At 46.2% G+C, this 13,790-nt stretch overlaps 3 protein-coding genes across 3 annotated transcripts in view; 2 read left to right on the forward strand and 1 right to left on the reverse strand.

Moving 5' to 3' along the window:
* The window catches only part of CSUI_007054 (autophagocytosis associated), a 10,715-nt gene extending 3,718 nt beyond the window's left edge, over positions 1-6,997 (forward strand). The window contains exons 3-10 of the mRNA XM_068067204.1: positions 53-311; positions 1,418-1,437; positions 2,272-2,328; positions 3,285-3,422; positions 3,698-3,791; positions 4,067-4,155; positions 5,418-5,542; positions 6,692-6,997. Of these exons, the coding sequence (XP_067920820.1) occupies positions 53-311; positions 1,418-1,437; positions 2,272-2,328; positions 3,285-3,422; positions 3,698-3,791; positions 4,067-4,155; positions 5,418-5,542; positions 6,692-6,896 (987 nt within the window). The 3' untranslated portion in view covers positions 6,897-6,997. The remainder of the gene's footprint in view (positions 1-52; positions 312-1,417; positions 1,438-2,271; positions 2,329-3,284; positions 3,423-3,697; positions 3,792-4,066; positions 4,156-5,417; positions 5,543-6,691) is intronic.
* A 2,042-nt stretch (positions 6,998-9,039) lies between these two features.
* Positions 9,040-11,699, reverse strand: CSUI_007055 (uncharacterized protein). Its single transcript, XM_068067205.1, has 2 exons — positions 10,781-11,699; positions 9,040-10,337 (listed from the first exon to the last, which is right to left on the reverse strand). The coding sequence occupies exons 1-2, from the start codon at positions 11,025-11,027 to the stop codon at positions 9,442-9,444; spliced, it is 1,143 nt and encodes a 380-aa protein (XP_067920821.1). The 5' UTR covers positions 11,028-11,699; the 3' UTR covers positions 9,040-9,441.
* Positions 11,700-12,859: 1,160 nt separating this feature from the next.
* CSUI_007056 (uncharacterized protein) lies at positions 12,860-13,748 on the forward strand. Its single transcript, XM_068067206.1, has one exon. The coding sequence runs from the start codon at positions 13,013-13,015 to the stop codon at positions 13,445-13,447; it is 435 nt and encodes a 144-aa protein (XP_067920822.1). The 5' UTR covers positions 12,860-13,012; the 3' UTR covers positions 13,448-13,748.
* Positions 13,749-13,790: the final 42 nt, after the last annotated feature.

The following is a 13,790-nucleotide window of genomic DNA, read 5'->3' on the forward strand; positions in this document are numbered from 1 at the left end:
TTCCTTCTTTCTTGCACTTTCTTTCTTTCTCACTCTTTCTTTCTTTTTTTAGGCGGGTGTTGATGTGGAAGGAGACTGGATGTTGCCTCTCCTTGACGAAGAAGAAGAAGAGGGACGGTCACCACCTCCTGGCAGTTCGCATGACGAGACCCCCGAGTTGCTTGCTGAAGGCTTGAGGCAAGTTCATATCAGCCGAAGAGGTGAAGATGCTGAAAGAGATGATAAGAGACCCACCTCTCCCCATCATGAAAAAGCCCGACAGAAATCTTCTCCCTCCTCTTCGGCGAGAAAGCTTCAATATCCTGCTTCATGTAGGTTTCTTTCTATGACGCATGAAAGAAAGAAAGAGAGAGGGTCCCATCGTGGTTGCTATCTTTCTTATCTATGTAGTCATCTCGATTCTACTGAGGTGTTTGGCTGCAGTCACTAGCTCTCTCTCTCTCTCTTTCGGAGGAAGAAAAATCGTCTCTTGGGCTCGCGTCTGGAGGACCAGGCTGTCTGAATGTACATGCTCCCTCCCTCTTGTCTTTCTTACATTTGCTTGGCTGTAGGGGAGAACTGCATGGAGACTCCGCCGACGCAGAACTGGTCGCTTCCCAGGAGTTCAGTTCACATACAGACAGACACATCTATTCATATACATCTGTATGTCTATACATGACATACAAGGACAAGAAACACGCCTACATATAGCTCTGTATATGTCTGTGTACATATCGCTCTTACACACTATCTATAAGGTATCTCTATCTATATCTCTATATGCATATATATAAATATCTATCTCTTTATGTGCACAGGGCTGTAGTGTATTTCTAGGAGTGGTAAGAAGCTTCTCTTTCTTTCCTCCCTCTCCTCATCTACTAGACCCTGTTTAGATGATCTGTCGAGAGTTTCTCGTTAAGATAGAATCTGTACTTTCTTCCTCTGCTTCTTCTTCTTCTTCCTCGCCTCGCTCTTCATCCACCGCCTTCCCGACAAAAGCTGGTCTGTTCGTCTTGCTGGGGCTTCTAGAAAAGAGAGGATAAGCAGACAAAACATTTTCTTATCTTCTCTTTTCTTCGACCAAGTCGTAGATCGGCTCGAGGTGACCAAAGCATGTTGAGGTGGTTAGTCCTCTCCTTCTTCTCTCGAGGTGTATGTACACCGCAGATAACGCTTGAGAGGTGTGAAAGGTGTCTTCATTCATTTCTTTTCATCTCTCCAAAACTGAAGAAGAAGAAAAGACGTGGATGTCTTTAAGTAGGAGCAGGATATCTGCTAGAGAGACAGATCTATCTATGGAGATGAAGAGCATCATAATAAAGAAGAAAGAAGATGACAGTCCGTTTCTTTAAGAAGATCGCATCTCTTCTTATCTCCTATCTCTTCATGCTTTGTGTGGTGACGTGGCTTGTGTTTCTGTTCTTTCCTTCAGCGAGTAAAGGCAATCCACGGGTACGTTCTCCTCTCTCAAGGCTCTCTTGTGCTTCTCTCGATCTCTCTTTCTTCCTGCTTTTCAGTCTCTCCTTCTTTCCTCTCTCTCTCTCTTTTCAGTCTCTCTTTCTTTCTTTCTCACGAGCCTTTCTTTCTTCTCTTCTGTTCCTTCATAGAATGGACGTCATGCACTTACATGCGCGCATGCCATGCGAGCTCTGAGAAACACAACAGAAAGAGACAGAAAGAGAGAGAGATACACCACAGACAAGAGAGAAGCGAAGCGAAGATGAAGAGAAGATCGGATCGTACTTCTCTTTCTTCTTCTCTTCCGAGGGCTGACGACGACGTGGGGTTCTCTCGTTGCTACACAGAGAGATAAGAAAGAAGAGTAGTGCGGAGGGGGAGGAGAGTGTAGAAAGAGTGAAGAGAAGGAATGCGATAGGTGCAAGGAATCGAGGAGTCTTTGAATGGATAGACACATTCCCGTCTTTGCATATCAAAAATGAAGATTGTTTGGAGATCATGACGATCTGCTACTGTATCCCTCTGTCTCCCTCTGGATGTCTATGTATGTGTGTATGTCTGTATGTATGTATGAGTAGATATCTGTATACATGTATCTGCATGTGTATATGCCTGTCTATATCTCTCTATCAGTATGAGGAGTTTGCAATCCTTCTTCTTTTCTTTTCTTTTCTTTATTTGACTGTATGTGTATTGATCGAGTTTTGAGGGCTCTTTAATTTCTTTTCTTTCTTTCTTGAGAGGCACAAGGTGTCGCGACATTATCGTCGTCGTTAATGTTAAGCTAGACATTTTCTCTTTTCTTTTCATCTCTCGTCTTTGTCTCAGGATGATGTTCCAGACCTCATGTCTTTCACAGATATCGATGATCTTGTGCAAGACGAGGTAAGGAAAGAGCTAACCATCGAGCAAGCCAAATGGCAATCGAAGACCGCTTGAAACACACAGCATGACTCTTCTTGTTCTTCTTCCTTTCTGCTTCTTCATTTTCTCTTTCTTCTTTTCTTCTTCGTCTTCGATGTCTTTGTTCCTGTGTCTCTGTACGCTGGGGTGTTTGGTCGGAGATAGATCATGCCTCTTACTTTCTATCGTAGCGGCGGTCTGACGCCGTCTTCACGATCTTTCTCTTTTCTCGATACATGCATGAAGCTAGTTAAAGAGGGGTGCCTCTCATTCTCTTCAATCTATCTCTCTCGAGTAGCCTGGGAGGGGTGGTCTCTTGTCTCTTACTCAGCCTTTCTTATGAGCCTACCTAGAGCTCTACAGCACGACATTTCTACTTATATCTGTGTATGTATAGACTATAGAATGCATGTGTTCTTTGGTATGACTCTCTTCCCTTTGTAGCTCACTCATTTACCAGAGAGAGAGTCGATTCACTAGGACAAACGTGTTTCTCTGTCTCGTTCTTCTTTTTCTTTTCTATCGAGGTCTCACTCTGCCTGTGTGCATAGATGAGGGGGGGGGGAAGGGGAGAAGAATGCCAGTGCTAGGTGGAGATGCGAACGAAGACTGAGTGAATGGAGTTAGATATCTACCCTCATACTCTCATCTACACACCGGTCTCTCTAGGTGCGCGTCGGACGGATACATATGCCTATCTATGTAGATACGTATGCATACCGCGTGCGGATATGCCATACACGCATGCATCTTCATATGTGATGTCTCTGTCTCTGTCTTCAATCTAACCATCTATCTGTATGTACATTGATATTGTTGTATTTCTGTTAATGGGCTCTATTGACAAGCAGAGGGAAGACACAGGGGCTTTGATGAGAAGACGACGCTGCAGAAGCTCTTCTTTTTCCTTTTTTCTCCTTTTCTCCTTTTCCTGATAGGAAGAAGAAGAAGACCTCGCTGCAGCAGAGCCTTCGTACTTCATAAGAAACGAACCGGATTCAGGCAAGTTCAAGCCAGTTGTCTCGCCTGGCATGCGCATGCCCAGACACCAAGAAAAGAAACTGCCGCGGGTTGATGTGAGCGAGTCCTCATACGGGGCAAGAAAAGAAGACTAGAAACGGTAGCAGAATTCGCCCAGTCGTGAGTGCTGGTGTATGTACAGCTGAATTACGGCGGGAGTCGATTGATTCGTCACGATGCCCCCTTCGTCTAGTTTTCGTATCTCACTCTCTCTGCTTTTGGGGGGACGCCGATGTATGAATATATATATGTGGAACATGTGTGGGTATGCATGACTATGGACGTATGTGTGTGGGGTTGGTTGAGTTTCTATACGATTCTTTTCATCTAGTGTAGTGAAGGAGTCGCAATTACAATGCACGTGCTCGTGCGTCTGTTAGAGTCTCTAACTCGACATGGGCGTATCAATCTGGAGGAACTGCAGCGTAAGTGGGAAACCTGCGGCAGTTTTTCCTTGATGATGATGAGGTGTACATACACCTGACGGGGTGTATGTACATCACACCCCACAAACACCACCGCCGATGATGTCAGACATTTAGACACGAGCCGCCACGACTATGCGCTCGAGCTTCCATACTTCATAACTAAAGATACATACTTATGTACTTATACACACATACATATTCATCCATACATAGACATACATCGATACGCCTGTTCACCGTGATATACATGTTTACTTGTGTGTGGTATCCAGAGATTGTAGCAGCGAGGACATACGATCTGAGTATAACGTATGATAAATACTTCCAGACTCCACGCATCTGGCTCTTTGGCTATAGTGAGGTAAGATTCTTCTCGGTGGGGGCAGACCGACTTGTAGTTAAGAGAGGAAACAGCCTTGGAGACAGAAAACCGAATGGTCTTTACGCATTTGGAAGAGTCTTCATCGAGTTCATCAAGTATCTTCTTTCCTTTCTCTTCTTGACTATGAGGATTAAAGTCACAGATTGTTCTCCCTCTTCTTTTCTTGCTAATGGACCTGCATGGAGAAAGAGCTGCCATGAAGTTCTTCTCTTCAAAGGATTAAGGCGGTGTATGTACACCGCATACAGCGACAGGAGTAGCTAGGAGGGTGGTGGGCAGAGAAAGCAAAATGAGAAAGAACGGATGAATCAAACGATGATGAGGAGGAGGAAAAGGTTGATTTGAGAGAGGTAGATAGATAGAGAGAGAGAGATAGGTTAATCTGTCTTGCTGTCGTTATCAGGAAAGATCAAAAGACCTACGAAGCTGCGAGAATGTCTGCTATTTCTCTTCCACGTCTTTCGTTCTCTATACATTCGGACGGTTTCTTAGCAGTTTTTTCTCCTTTCCCTTTCTTGCGTTTCCAATACAAAGCTATGCGAAGTCTCCCTGTGTGGATGCCTATGCTAGATATGTATATATATATATGTAACTTCTTATATAGGAGCTGAGTTCTTCAAGGAGGTGCTACGATATTGTAATCCAGTCAACACGGTAATCTTAGGCCCGATAGGTTTATAGGGGAAGCGAAGAGACGAGGTTAAGAAGACCAGCGACTACCCGTCATCTGTATAAGGCTTTGTGTGATGTGCTAGGAGAAGGTCTACATGAAGAAGGAAGTTGATTTGATATGTCCAGAGAATTAGATTCACATCTGTAGCTTACGCTTTCCGAATATAAGCACTTACGTGTGGAGGGGTTGAACTCGCCAGGTGTGTAGCGTGGATCGTATACACCTCAACACATTGGTCTGTTTACCTACCCATCGTTTTAACCTCGGAACTCACACATAGACGGACTAAAGGTTAATCAAGATAGATAGGTAGGCAAAAGATAGATAGATAGATAGATAAATAGATAGGCGAAATACAGATCCAAGATAGATAGATTTTAGATAGGTCAAATATCATGTAGCACTTTTTTGGATTTCTTTTCTTCCATACCGTCTCAACCAATTCCTGAGAGGAGGATAAGGCCTAGGGTCGTGGCGACAGTTATGTTGAAACAGACGTGCATCACTGCTTTCTCTCCTGACTAGAGTTTGCGTGTAAGGAATGTGTGCGTATGTTGTGGATATGTAGAATGGAGTTCCTTTGACTCCAGAAGAGATTTTCGAAGACATTTTGACCGATTACGTTGCAAAGACTGTCACAGTAGATCCTCACCCATGCACGGGAATACCTACGGCATCGATACACCCGTGCAGGTAAGTCGTTCATGAGTTTCTTTCTCCTTCTTCTTCTTCTCTTTCTTCTTTTTCCCTGTCTTCTTTTTCTTCGTCTCTTGGATGACGATGAATAGCCTTATTTCGTTCCATGTCTTCCTCTCGAGGAGCTTTCAAGGAGAGGGGCTGTTTCTATTGCGACGCAGTGCATGCAGGGGAAGGTTGATCTGTGTGTGGATCTCCTCTCTCCGGCAAAGAGTCACTTGAGAAAGAATGCTTTTTCGAAGAAGAATCAACACCTTCCTTATTGCAACAGGCAGGTGAATGAGCGAAGTCTCGAGATAGCAGTCTTAGTGGCAACAAGAGATAAAGAACCCGAATAGAAACACTCGAAAGAAGACAGAGGGAGTGGGAGGTGTCATAAAGAAGAAGAAGAAGATTTTCATACTTTCCTCGCTGTCGAGGTTACCAAGTATACGATTGGTCTGTATTGGATTGCAACGTTCAGGTGTATCTCCTTCTCTTCTCCTCTTGTATGGAGACAGTGTAGTGTTTGGGGGGTTATTCAGTCCCTTGTATGTGTGTGGATGGAGAGTCAAGAGAATCTTTTGAACTGTATTTCCTTGAAGTGTTGCTGTGCGAGCATGGTGGATCGATTCGGTGTGCGGCCAAAGTCAGTCACGCATTTCGCATCCTCATCTTATGCGCCTGTATGTATAGACACCACGCATCTACAATAGGCAGGAATAGAGACAAAGATTGAAGAGGACGGAAGATAGATTCAAGGGAGATAGATGAAAGACAAATAGATAGATCCAAGAGAGAGATAGATCAAAGATAGATCGATGGATAGATTCAAGGTGAATGGATAGATTCGCGATAGATAGATACATAGATACAAGTTAGATAGAAAGATTACAGATGGATATGCATGTGAGAAGGTATGAATGTACGCGACGCTTCTAGGGGAGGTGTCCGTCCTGTGTGGAGTGTGAAGTGTTCTTGTCTGGCACGAGGATTGTATACATATAGATATACAGATGTAGGTGTACATATATATAGGTGTACATATGTGTATCTAGGTCTATATATGATGTTAGAGTGAATGACTGAATGGCCAGGTGGGTATGAAGATCGAGGGGGATCCATGCGAGTTTGTCGTCGTGTCTTTTTTGTCTCTTTCTTTTTTAGGCATGCGAGCGTAATGAAGAAGGTTGTAGGGAGTTGGCTAGAGCGTGGAATTAAGCCCCGGCATGATTTGGCTCTTTTGGTTCTTCTTAAGTTCATTTCGAGCGTCATTCCTACGATTGAATATGACTTTACCATGGATATAGATATGTTTATGCATTCAAGCAGTAGCAGTAGTAATAGTAGTGGTAGCTCAGAAAAGAAGTAATCTACCGGACTCTCTTTTTCTTAGTCGGGGGAAAGAGGAGAATGGAACATCATCACCCTTCAGGAGGGGGACAATGCTCTCTTTCTTTCTTCTTTCAGTTTTTCTTCCTCTTCTTCTCTTTTTCTTGGTTTGAGTCCTGCATTCCTGGTTGAATTCATGGATTCTGCGATACTTCTGTTCTTTAGAGGTCACTTTTCCTTTCTTAGGACAGATGATAGATCTCTTTTCGAAGATCTCTTTTTTTCTGAGATGTGTTTGTCTCTATTTCTTTGTTAACGAACAGCTGAGAAGTCATCTCTTACAGAGAAGAGAAAAGAAGGAGCTCATCGTCATCTTCTCTTTGGTGAATCTTGCCACTTTCGTCTGGTGGAAAGTGCCTCTCGAGCCATTAGATGGTTCTTCTTTCTTTCCTAAGAGATGTTTGAGTGAATGGCAAGAGATTCTAAAGAAAAGTAGACACACAGTTCGGTTGACTTTTGGAATAAGAGGTAACGAGAATGAAGAAACCGACAAGTTTTCGTTTTGCCCTTACCCTGGTAAGAAGACATCACCTGTAGAAACTGCCTCTGAGCTGTACGGGCAGGTCCTCTGAGAAAGAAAGGAAGATGATGTTCTTTAGAGCAGTGGATCAGCCCAGCATGATAAGGATGATAACCGTGAGGACAGGAAGCCTTTGTAGATGATAGGCTTTTGTCCCGGGTAATCTTTCTAAAATGATCTGACAGTTACTGGAGAGGAAAGGAGAACGTGAAGAAAGGATGAATGTTTCGAAGTAATGATGAACTCTTCGAAGCACCCACCGGTCGTGGTGAACTGTGCTAAGAAATGAAGAGTGAATTCCCGGCGATCAGAATGCTCACCTCTTCAGATACAGTAATCTCTGACTTTTAGTCCGTACGTCTACCCAAACTACCCGAGGACTTCATTAGTACCATGAGACTGAGCTAGATGCTAGCTCATACGCGCTTGAGATTGCCAAGAGGTTCTCTAGAATGAATCTCGCTGATTTGTTTTAAGTTTTCTCTGGGCTGACACCGGCAAAAGGGTTCAGTTAGGCTGTTAGGTGACGGAGTTTTCGAGAAGGGGGATGGTAGAAAGCGGACTTTTGTATGAACAAGATTCCTCATTTGTTTTCTGAGGAGATTCGAGACAAGAAGGGGAACTTTTTCGCGAGATGAAGTTTAGGGAGGTGGACAGACCCTAAGAGGCGACTGTTTCGAGCCGTCCATAGAGTCGGCGTGAGTACGTCCCTAGCTGCTAGTGAACCCTTCCCTCCATTCAGCCTCGTGTCGTTCTACGGCGTAGAACAGTTTGAAAGACGTGTATCGATGATGCCTGTCTTAAGTGTTGAGCGTTTTCCGCGGGTTTTGCTAGAAGAAGCGCCATCACAAAGCAGAAGGCCGTGTCTTCATGTGGCTCGTTCGGCTTCTGCATATGCGTACACTGGAGAGAGGGCCTTCGCGGTGAGAGAGACACATCTAGGGCGCTAGCTTGTAGTTTCCGTACAAGCAGCTAAATTAAAGTGTGTAGGGAACTACGTCAGGACGGCAACCTTTCTTGGCCACAGCAAGCACTGCAGGGCGAGTTAGGAGGACACACCGAGCTACTCCGCACCCAGAGGGAAGGAATTTTGGTCGTTTTTGTGATAGTTTCCTTTGAAGAACAATGTAGGAGGTACATCGTCCCAACCGGGAGGAGCAAGAAATAATTCGTGGCTCCACGGTACAGCGCCTTGCTTGTCATATGTAACCAAGCTTGCTTCGCTCCCCGGGGAAAGAAGTGACGGAGGAGAAAGTCAGTAGCGGCCGTAGTGCTCTCTCTCTATGCTGTCCTGGGTTCTTGTAGCATTGAGCTTCCACACTATCCATAATGGATATCGAATCGCTCGAGGAACACTTTATCCGGACGATTCTACCATCAGTCTGCCTGGGAGTGATCTGCGGGTTGAACTGTCCATGGACTCACGGGTGATACGAGGCTTTCTTTCTCACTTCGAAAGAAAAGGGAGACTCTTCGCTCGTCTGTTATGTTGACATGCCGTATAAATCATACGGCCTTGAGAAGGGGGCACCCTTCTGACTATGCATCAATATCGTAGTGGCTTCAAGTCAAGAAAAACCGCGACCTTTTTGTATGAAAAACAAGGGAGGTTTACCTGAAAGAGTGTCGTCTTCCCCATGCAGCAAATAGATACCAACGGAAAGTCCTTTTCGGACCGTCTTTGTAAGTCTTCAACTAGACCATCCCAGTCACCCTTCTTGAGTTTTGACCTACTCCTTCTTTCATACTTCAGCGAGAGAAGAAAGATCCTTTTCCTCTCTTCGGTTTAACCCATGTACAAGGCGAAACAGATGATCCAGATATATCATACAGACACTGTAGAATGCGAGTGGAATGCCCTCTTACTCTGTCCACGGCTAACTATCCCACGAAAGAGAAAGCCCTGCAAGGATGTTCATGTCGCCTTAAGCGAGCAAAAGGTATAGTTCGAAAAGTTAGAGACGAGCACTTGGAGACCATTCTCCGTCTACAGTCTTCAGTCCAGTTACATCATCATGCCCGGAAAGCCGCCTCCCATCCCACCCCCGTAGAAACCTGATTGCGTTGTGGAACCTCCCGAGTACCAAGTGTTCTGATTCGAGAAACCTCCATAAAAAGGAGGCGCTTTACCCATAGGGGGATTAGGGGGAGGCACAGGAAGAGGCATAGGTGTAGGAACCGGCATAGGTGTAGGAACAGGCATAGGAGTAGGGACCGGCATAGGTGTAGGGACCGGCATAGGAGTAGGGACCGGCATAGGAGTAGGGACAGGCATCGGCATAGGCATGGGCATTGGCATGGGCATCATTCCCATACTAAAGCTTGCTGTCATACATCCATGAAATTTACATTTATGGTGCTGGGGAGAAACAAGTTCATCCTGTTCGTCTCCGACTATGCTCAGCTCCTTGGTTTCTCCTGTCGCCATCTTAACAAATTCATCCTTTGTGACTCGGACAGACTTGAGATCACCCGTGGAAGTGAGGAGATGGACAGTGTATTCATCACCGTCCTGGCTTGCTTCCCAGCCAGCAACTGGGAGGACACTGGCGTCTTTGTCGGGCAAAGGCACAACGGTTCCGTCTGGGAAGACGCGCTGGCCTTCGCTGTTCAATTCGGGTACGGCTCTGAAAGAAGGGAAATCTTGCGCTTTCATCGGTGCTTCCATCGGCGTGGAAGTGACAGTACCTGTCTGTGGTGAAGAGGATGAAGTTGGGGAGTTGTCTCCACCAACACGGTTCTGGCGAAGGTAGTGTGAAGTTGATGTTGAGGAAGACGACCCAGGAGAAGCGGAAAGAATGGCGTTTACGGTGTCACGTTCTGTCTGTAAGTATCGAGGAGGGACACTAGTTGCCATAAGTAGCTCTGTTGCGCTGGAGAGCGGCACGACTTCCATGTCTTCTGCAAAACACATGACCCAAAAAACAATATTGCACGCTGTGATACCTCGTTATGACGTTCAAGAATCGTCTCCTACTGTACGGAGTTCGCTAGGTGTTTACCACATGCTCGCGCCCTTTGGTTCGTTCTGTCTTGCGTCTCTCTCTACGCTACAGACAGTGATCCATCTGGAGAGCGTTCACTTTCAAGCCTGAACCAACTATTGACCATACGTTGTCGGCACCGGATATAGATAGACCTGATATGGAGCGGGAGTCGCTTAACAAGTAGACCCCTCTTTCCTCTTGCGATGCAGTCTTAGATCTTTTTACTTCATTGGGTACGTACCCATCTCAACATAACGATCATGGAGGGACATGACACCTCGTGCTGCCATCATATCATCATAGAAATCAGTCACCTGCTAACAGACCACTCAGTTTTGTCACTCTTTCCCCGCTTACCTTCCTCGTCGTCGTACTCGTCTTCCCATGACGACGAAAAGACCTCATCTGCGGTAGCTTCCCTTGTTTCGGCCGAAGAGGCTTGTGAACTGGCGACATCAGATTCAGTTTCGTCGACAGCAGCCACTACAAGACAACTCTTGCGTGAGTCACTGCACCACGCAGAAACAGTCAGGAGGAATGTTAAAAGAGAAGAAAACAAGATTCTCTTCATTGACAAGACATGCAACGATGCTTGCCTCCCCATTGTCGTGAAAGGGGATCTTGTCACTTTCCGAGTAAAGGGAACGAACACACTGAGTTTCCAAAGTCAAAGTCACGAAAGGGAATTTTCTTTCCCTCAACCTGCTTTGAGTTCCTGTCGTTTCTTTGTATGAGGCCAACCTAATCAAGAAAGACAAAAAGAACCTCGGGGTGTTGTCTCGCGTCAAATCAGCCGAAATTGCTGGCTTGGATTGCAACACTCTAATCATAAAGGGAAGCAACAATGAAAGAGGTCGACCCGGCTGTCAGGGTTTTCAAGAGACGGAAGAAGCTCTTTTGACCTGATGTATCCTTCTCCGTCTTCTACGACTCTCGTTACACGTTTTCTCTAAAGCCGGCTCTGCGTGGTAAGACCAGCTATTTACTAACAAGCACTAGTCACGTTTTCTGTGAACACTCGATTTAAAAGCATGACAACCATGACAAAAGACGCTAGGGCTCCGCAAAGAACGGAGATTCAACAGCGCCAGGTCACTGACGCGATATGGCGTGGACAGCTGGTGTGACGGCGCTCAAGCGTATGAGGCTTGCTGTACATCGTTTACTCGATGGGACTGCCTGGCCTCGGCAGTAGTGGCCAGCATTTAACTTGTTTCGTAGGAGGAGAATATTATCTAAGCTATCCCCCTCGAGCCCGTGATACAGTGAGCTGGAACCGCTCGCCGGACACGGCGTGGCTACGCTCGACAAGTTGCACGCCAACGTACAGATTTCGTGTGCCCAGAATTGTAAGAAGGCCTAAAGGGGGAGCGGACATGTTTACATGACATATTAGTAGCGATTTAGAGAAACTGACGTCTTAAGACGCAAGTCTGTCGTCATTTCGAAACTGGGTATGCCGAGCCAAGCCGTACACAGGCCAAGCGACGTTCCGAGAGTACCCCCAATACGGATAGGCAATACAGTCATACACCGACTTCTCCAAGCAAGACTTCTCTCAAAAGGACAAGCCTTTGTAGCCAACACCCTGCACGCGGACTGCGTTCCACTGCTGTTTACGGATCCACCTCGCCCTTTGAGGGTGCTTCTGTATTGGTTGATGTGAAGACCTTCGGCTCTCTTAGCCTGACGAGGCTGTTGAAAATTTTCCTTTGCGACCATTCTCGATCTATGTTGACACTTGTCGTCTAGCATATTACAGTATCCCATCACACAGTAAGAAGTCAAAGATGCCCCATGTGTGTCTTCATTCAGTACCTCGAGCCACGCCGCTTCAGGATGACAGAGCTGTAAGTCGTTATATACGCGGGTAGGAAGAAAGCAGTCACGTCTATATGCTGTAGTGAAAGGCGTTTCGTGGCTTGGTGACCTCCTTCCAGGTATTCTTGTCACCCGTCCAAGAGATTACAATCCCAGCGCCAGGTTAGCCTCGTTAAGTCTTCTCTTACGCCCATGCGAAGAGAAAGAGGTAGAGCCGTCGGAATGTTTTCAGACAGCTGTCGCCCTCATGCAAGACCGGGCCAAGGGCGCGGTGTGTTCTGCTGTATAATGTGGTGAGAAAGGAGGAGCTATGCGCCCCTCTGAAAGGATTGATAGGGTCAGACGTTTCTTGCCAAAACTTCACGTGTATGCCGGAGTGCCCTACCCGTCTACCGAGACCGTGGACAAGATTCACCTGGATACCCGAAGCACAACAGAACCTCGCTAGAAAGAAAAGGAAATAAGTTCCGATACTTTCATATCGAAGAAGATACCTTCAAGTAGACAATGAGGAGGGAATGCTGGGTTGGTCGATTGCATGCAGAAAGAAACCAACAGTACCCCCCACCTCGTCAGTTCAACTTCAAAACACTCCCGTCTGGTACTTTGCCGTGTGACAACATCCCGGCCGTTTCTCTCAAGGTTTCTGCTACCTTTGTCTCCATAGGTGTGTAGGGCGGTCATCAGGAGGAAAGCGGCTCTCGGATTGCTGCGAAAGCTGACACTGAGAAATTCACTAGCTTCACAAAAATCACCACAGTCGGCCGCATGCACGTGAACGCCCGACGACGATATCTATTTCTCTCCTCTTTCTCGACGGTTTGGTTCGGGAGTCTCTTTTTGTGCTCGCTTATCTTTCGCATACGTTTCTTCCCTGTATCTTGCTCTTTACTACCTCTGAGCGGGGGAAGCCTGTGTCAACTTCAAACAGAAACTTCGGGCAATCTCTTCAAGCCAGTCTGTTCAAGTCCGTTGAGTCATCTGTCTGAAAGAGCTTCACAGTTCCTTTCCTTTCCTCTCTGTTCGCTTACACAGAAGGCTTCTCTTTTCTTATTCGTGGTGACAACGGGGGTGAACTCTGCCTTGATGTCGAAGGCGGACAATTCTCCGAGAGGATCAGGAGGTGGAGTGAGGGAGGGGCTATGGCGAGGTGTACGTACACAGGGCGCTGTTCACTGCTCCGTTTTTCGCTGCGTCGTTTGACCTTCTGAAATCTACGGAAGAACTTCTCTTCATTGTTAGTGGTGACGTGTCGATATGGTGGCGAAACTGGGAGGGCCTTGCCTGCACTTCAGTCGCTGACTCAGTGCATTCTGATCTTCCTACCATTCCTCTCCTCGGAAGCAAAACGCTCTCCTCATTCACATCGCCATCCAGGAATTATTTCGCTTTTCTTCTTTTCAAGGATTTTCACTTCGGAGGGGAGAAAATGGTGCTCCTTTCAGACTGGCAGGCCTTCGTGCTTGCCGTTCGGGATATGTATGCACACAGCCCTAACACAGTAAGTATCTATCTATCTATCCTTAGCCTCTCGACTCAACATAAA

Source organism: Cystoisospora suis, assembly GCF_002600585.1.
Source record: "Cystoisospora suis strain Wien I chromosome Unknown contig_3644, whole genome shotgun sequence".
In the NCBI taxonomy this organism is placed as follows: Eukaryota; Apicomplexa; class Conoidasida; order Eucoccidiorida; family Sarcocystidae; genus Cystoisospora; species Cystoisospora suis.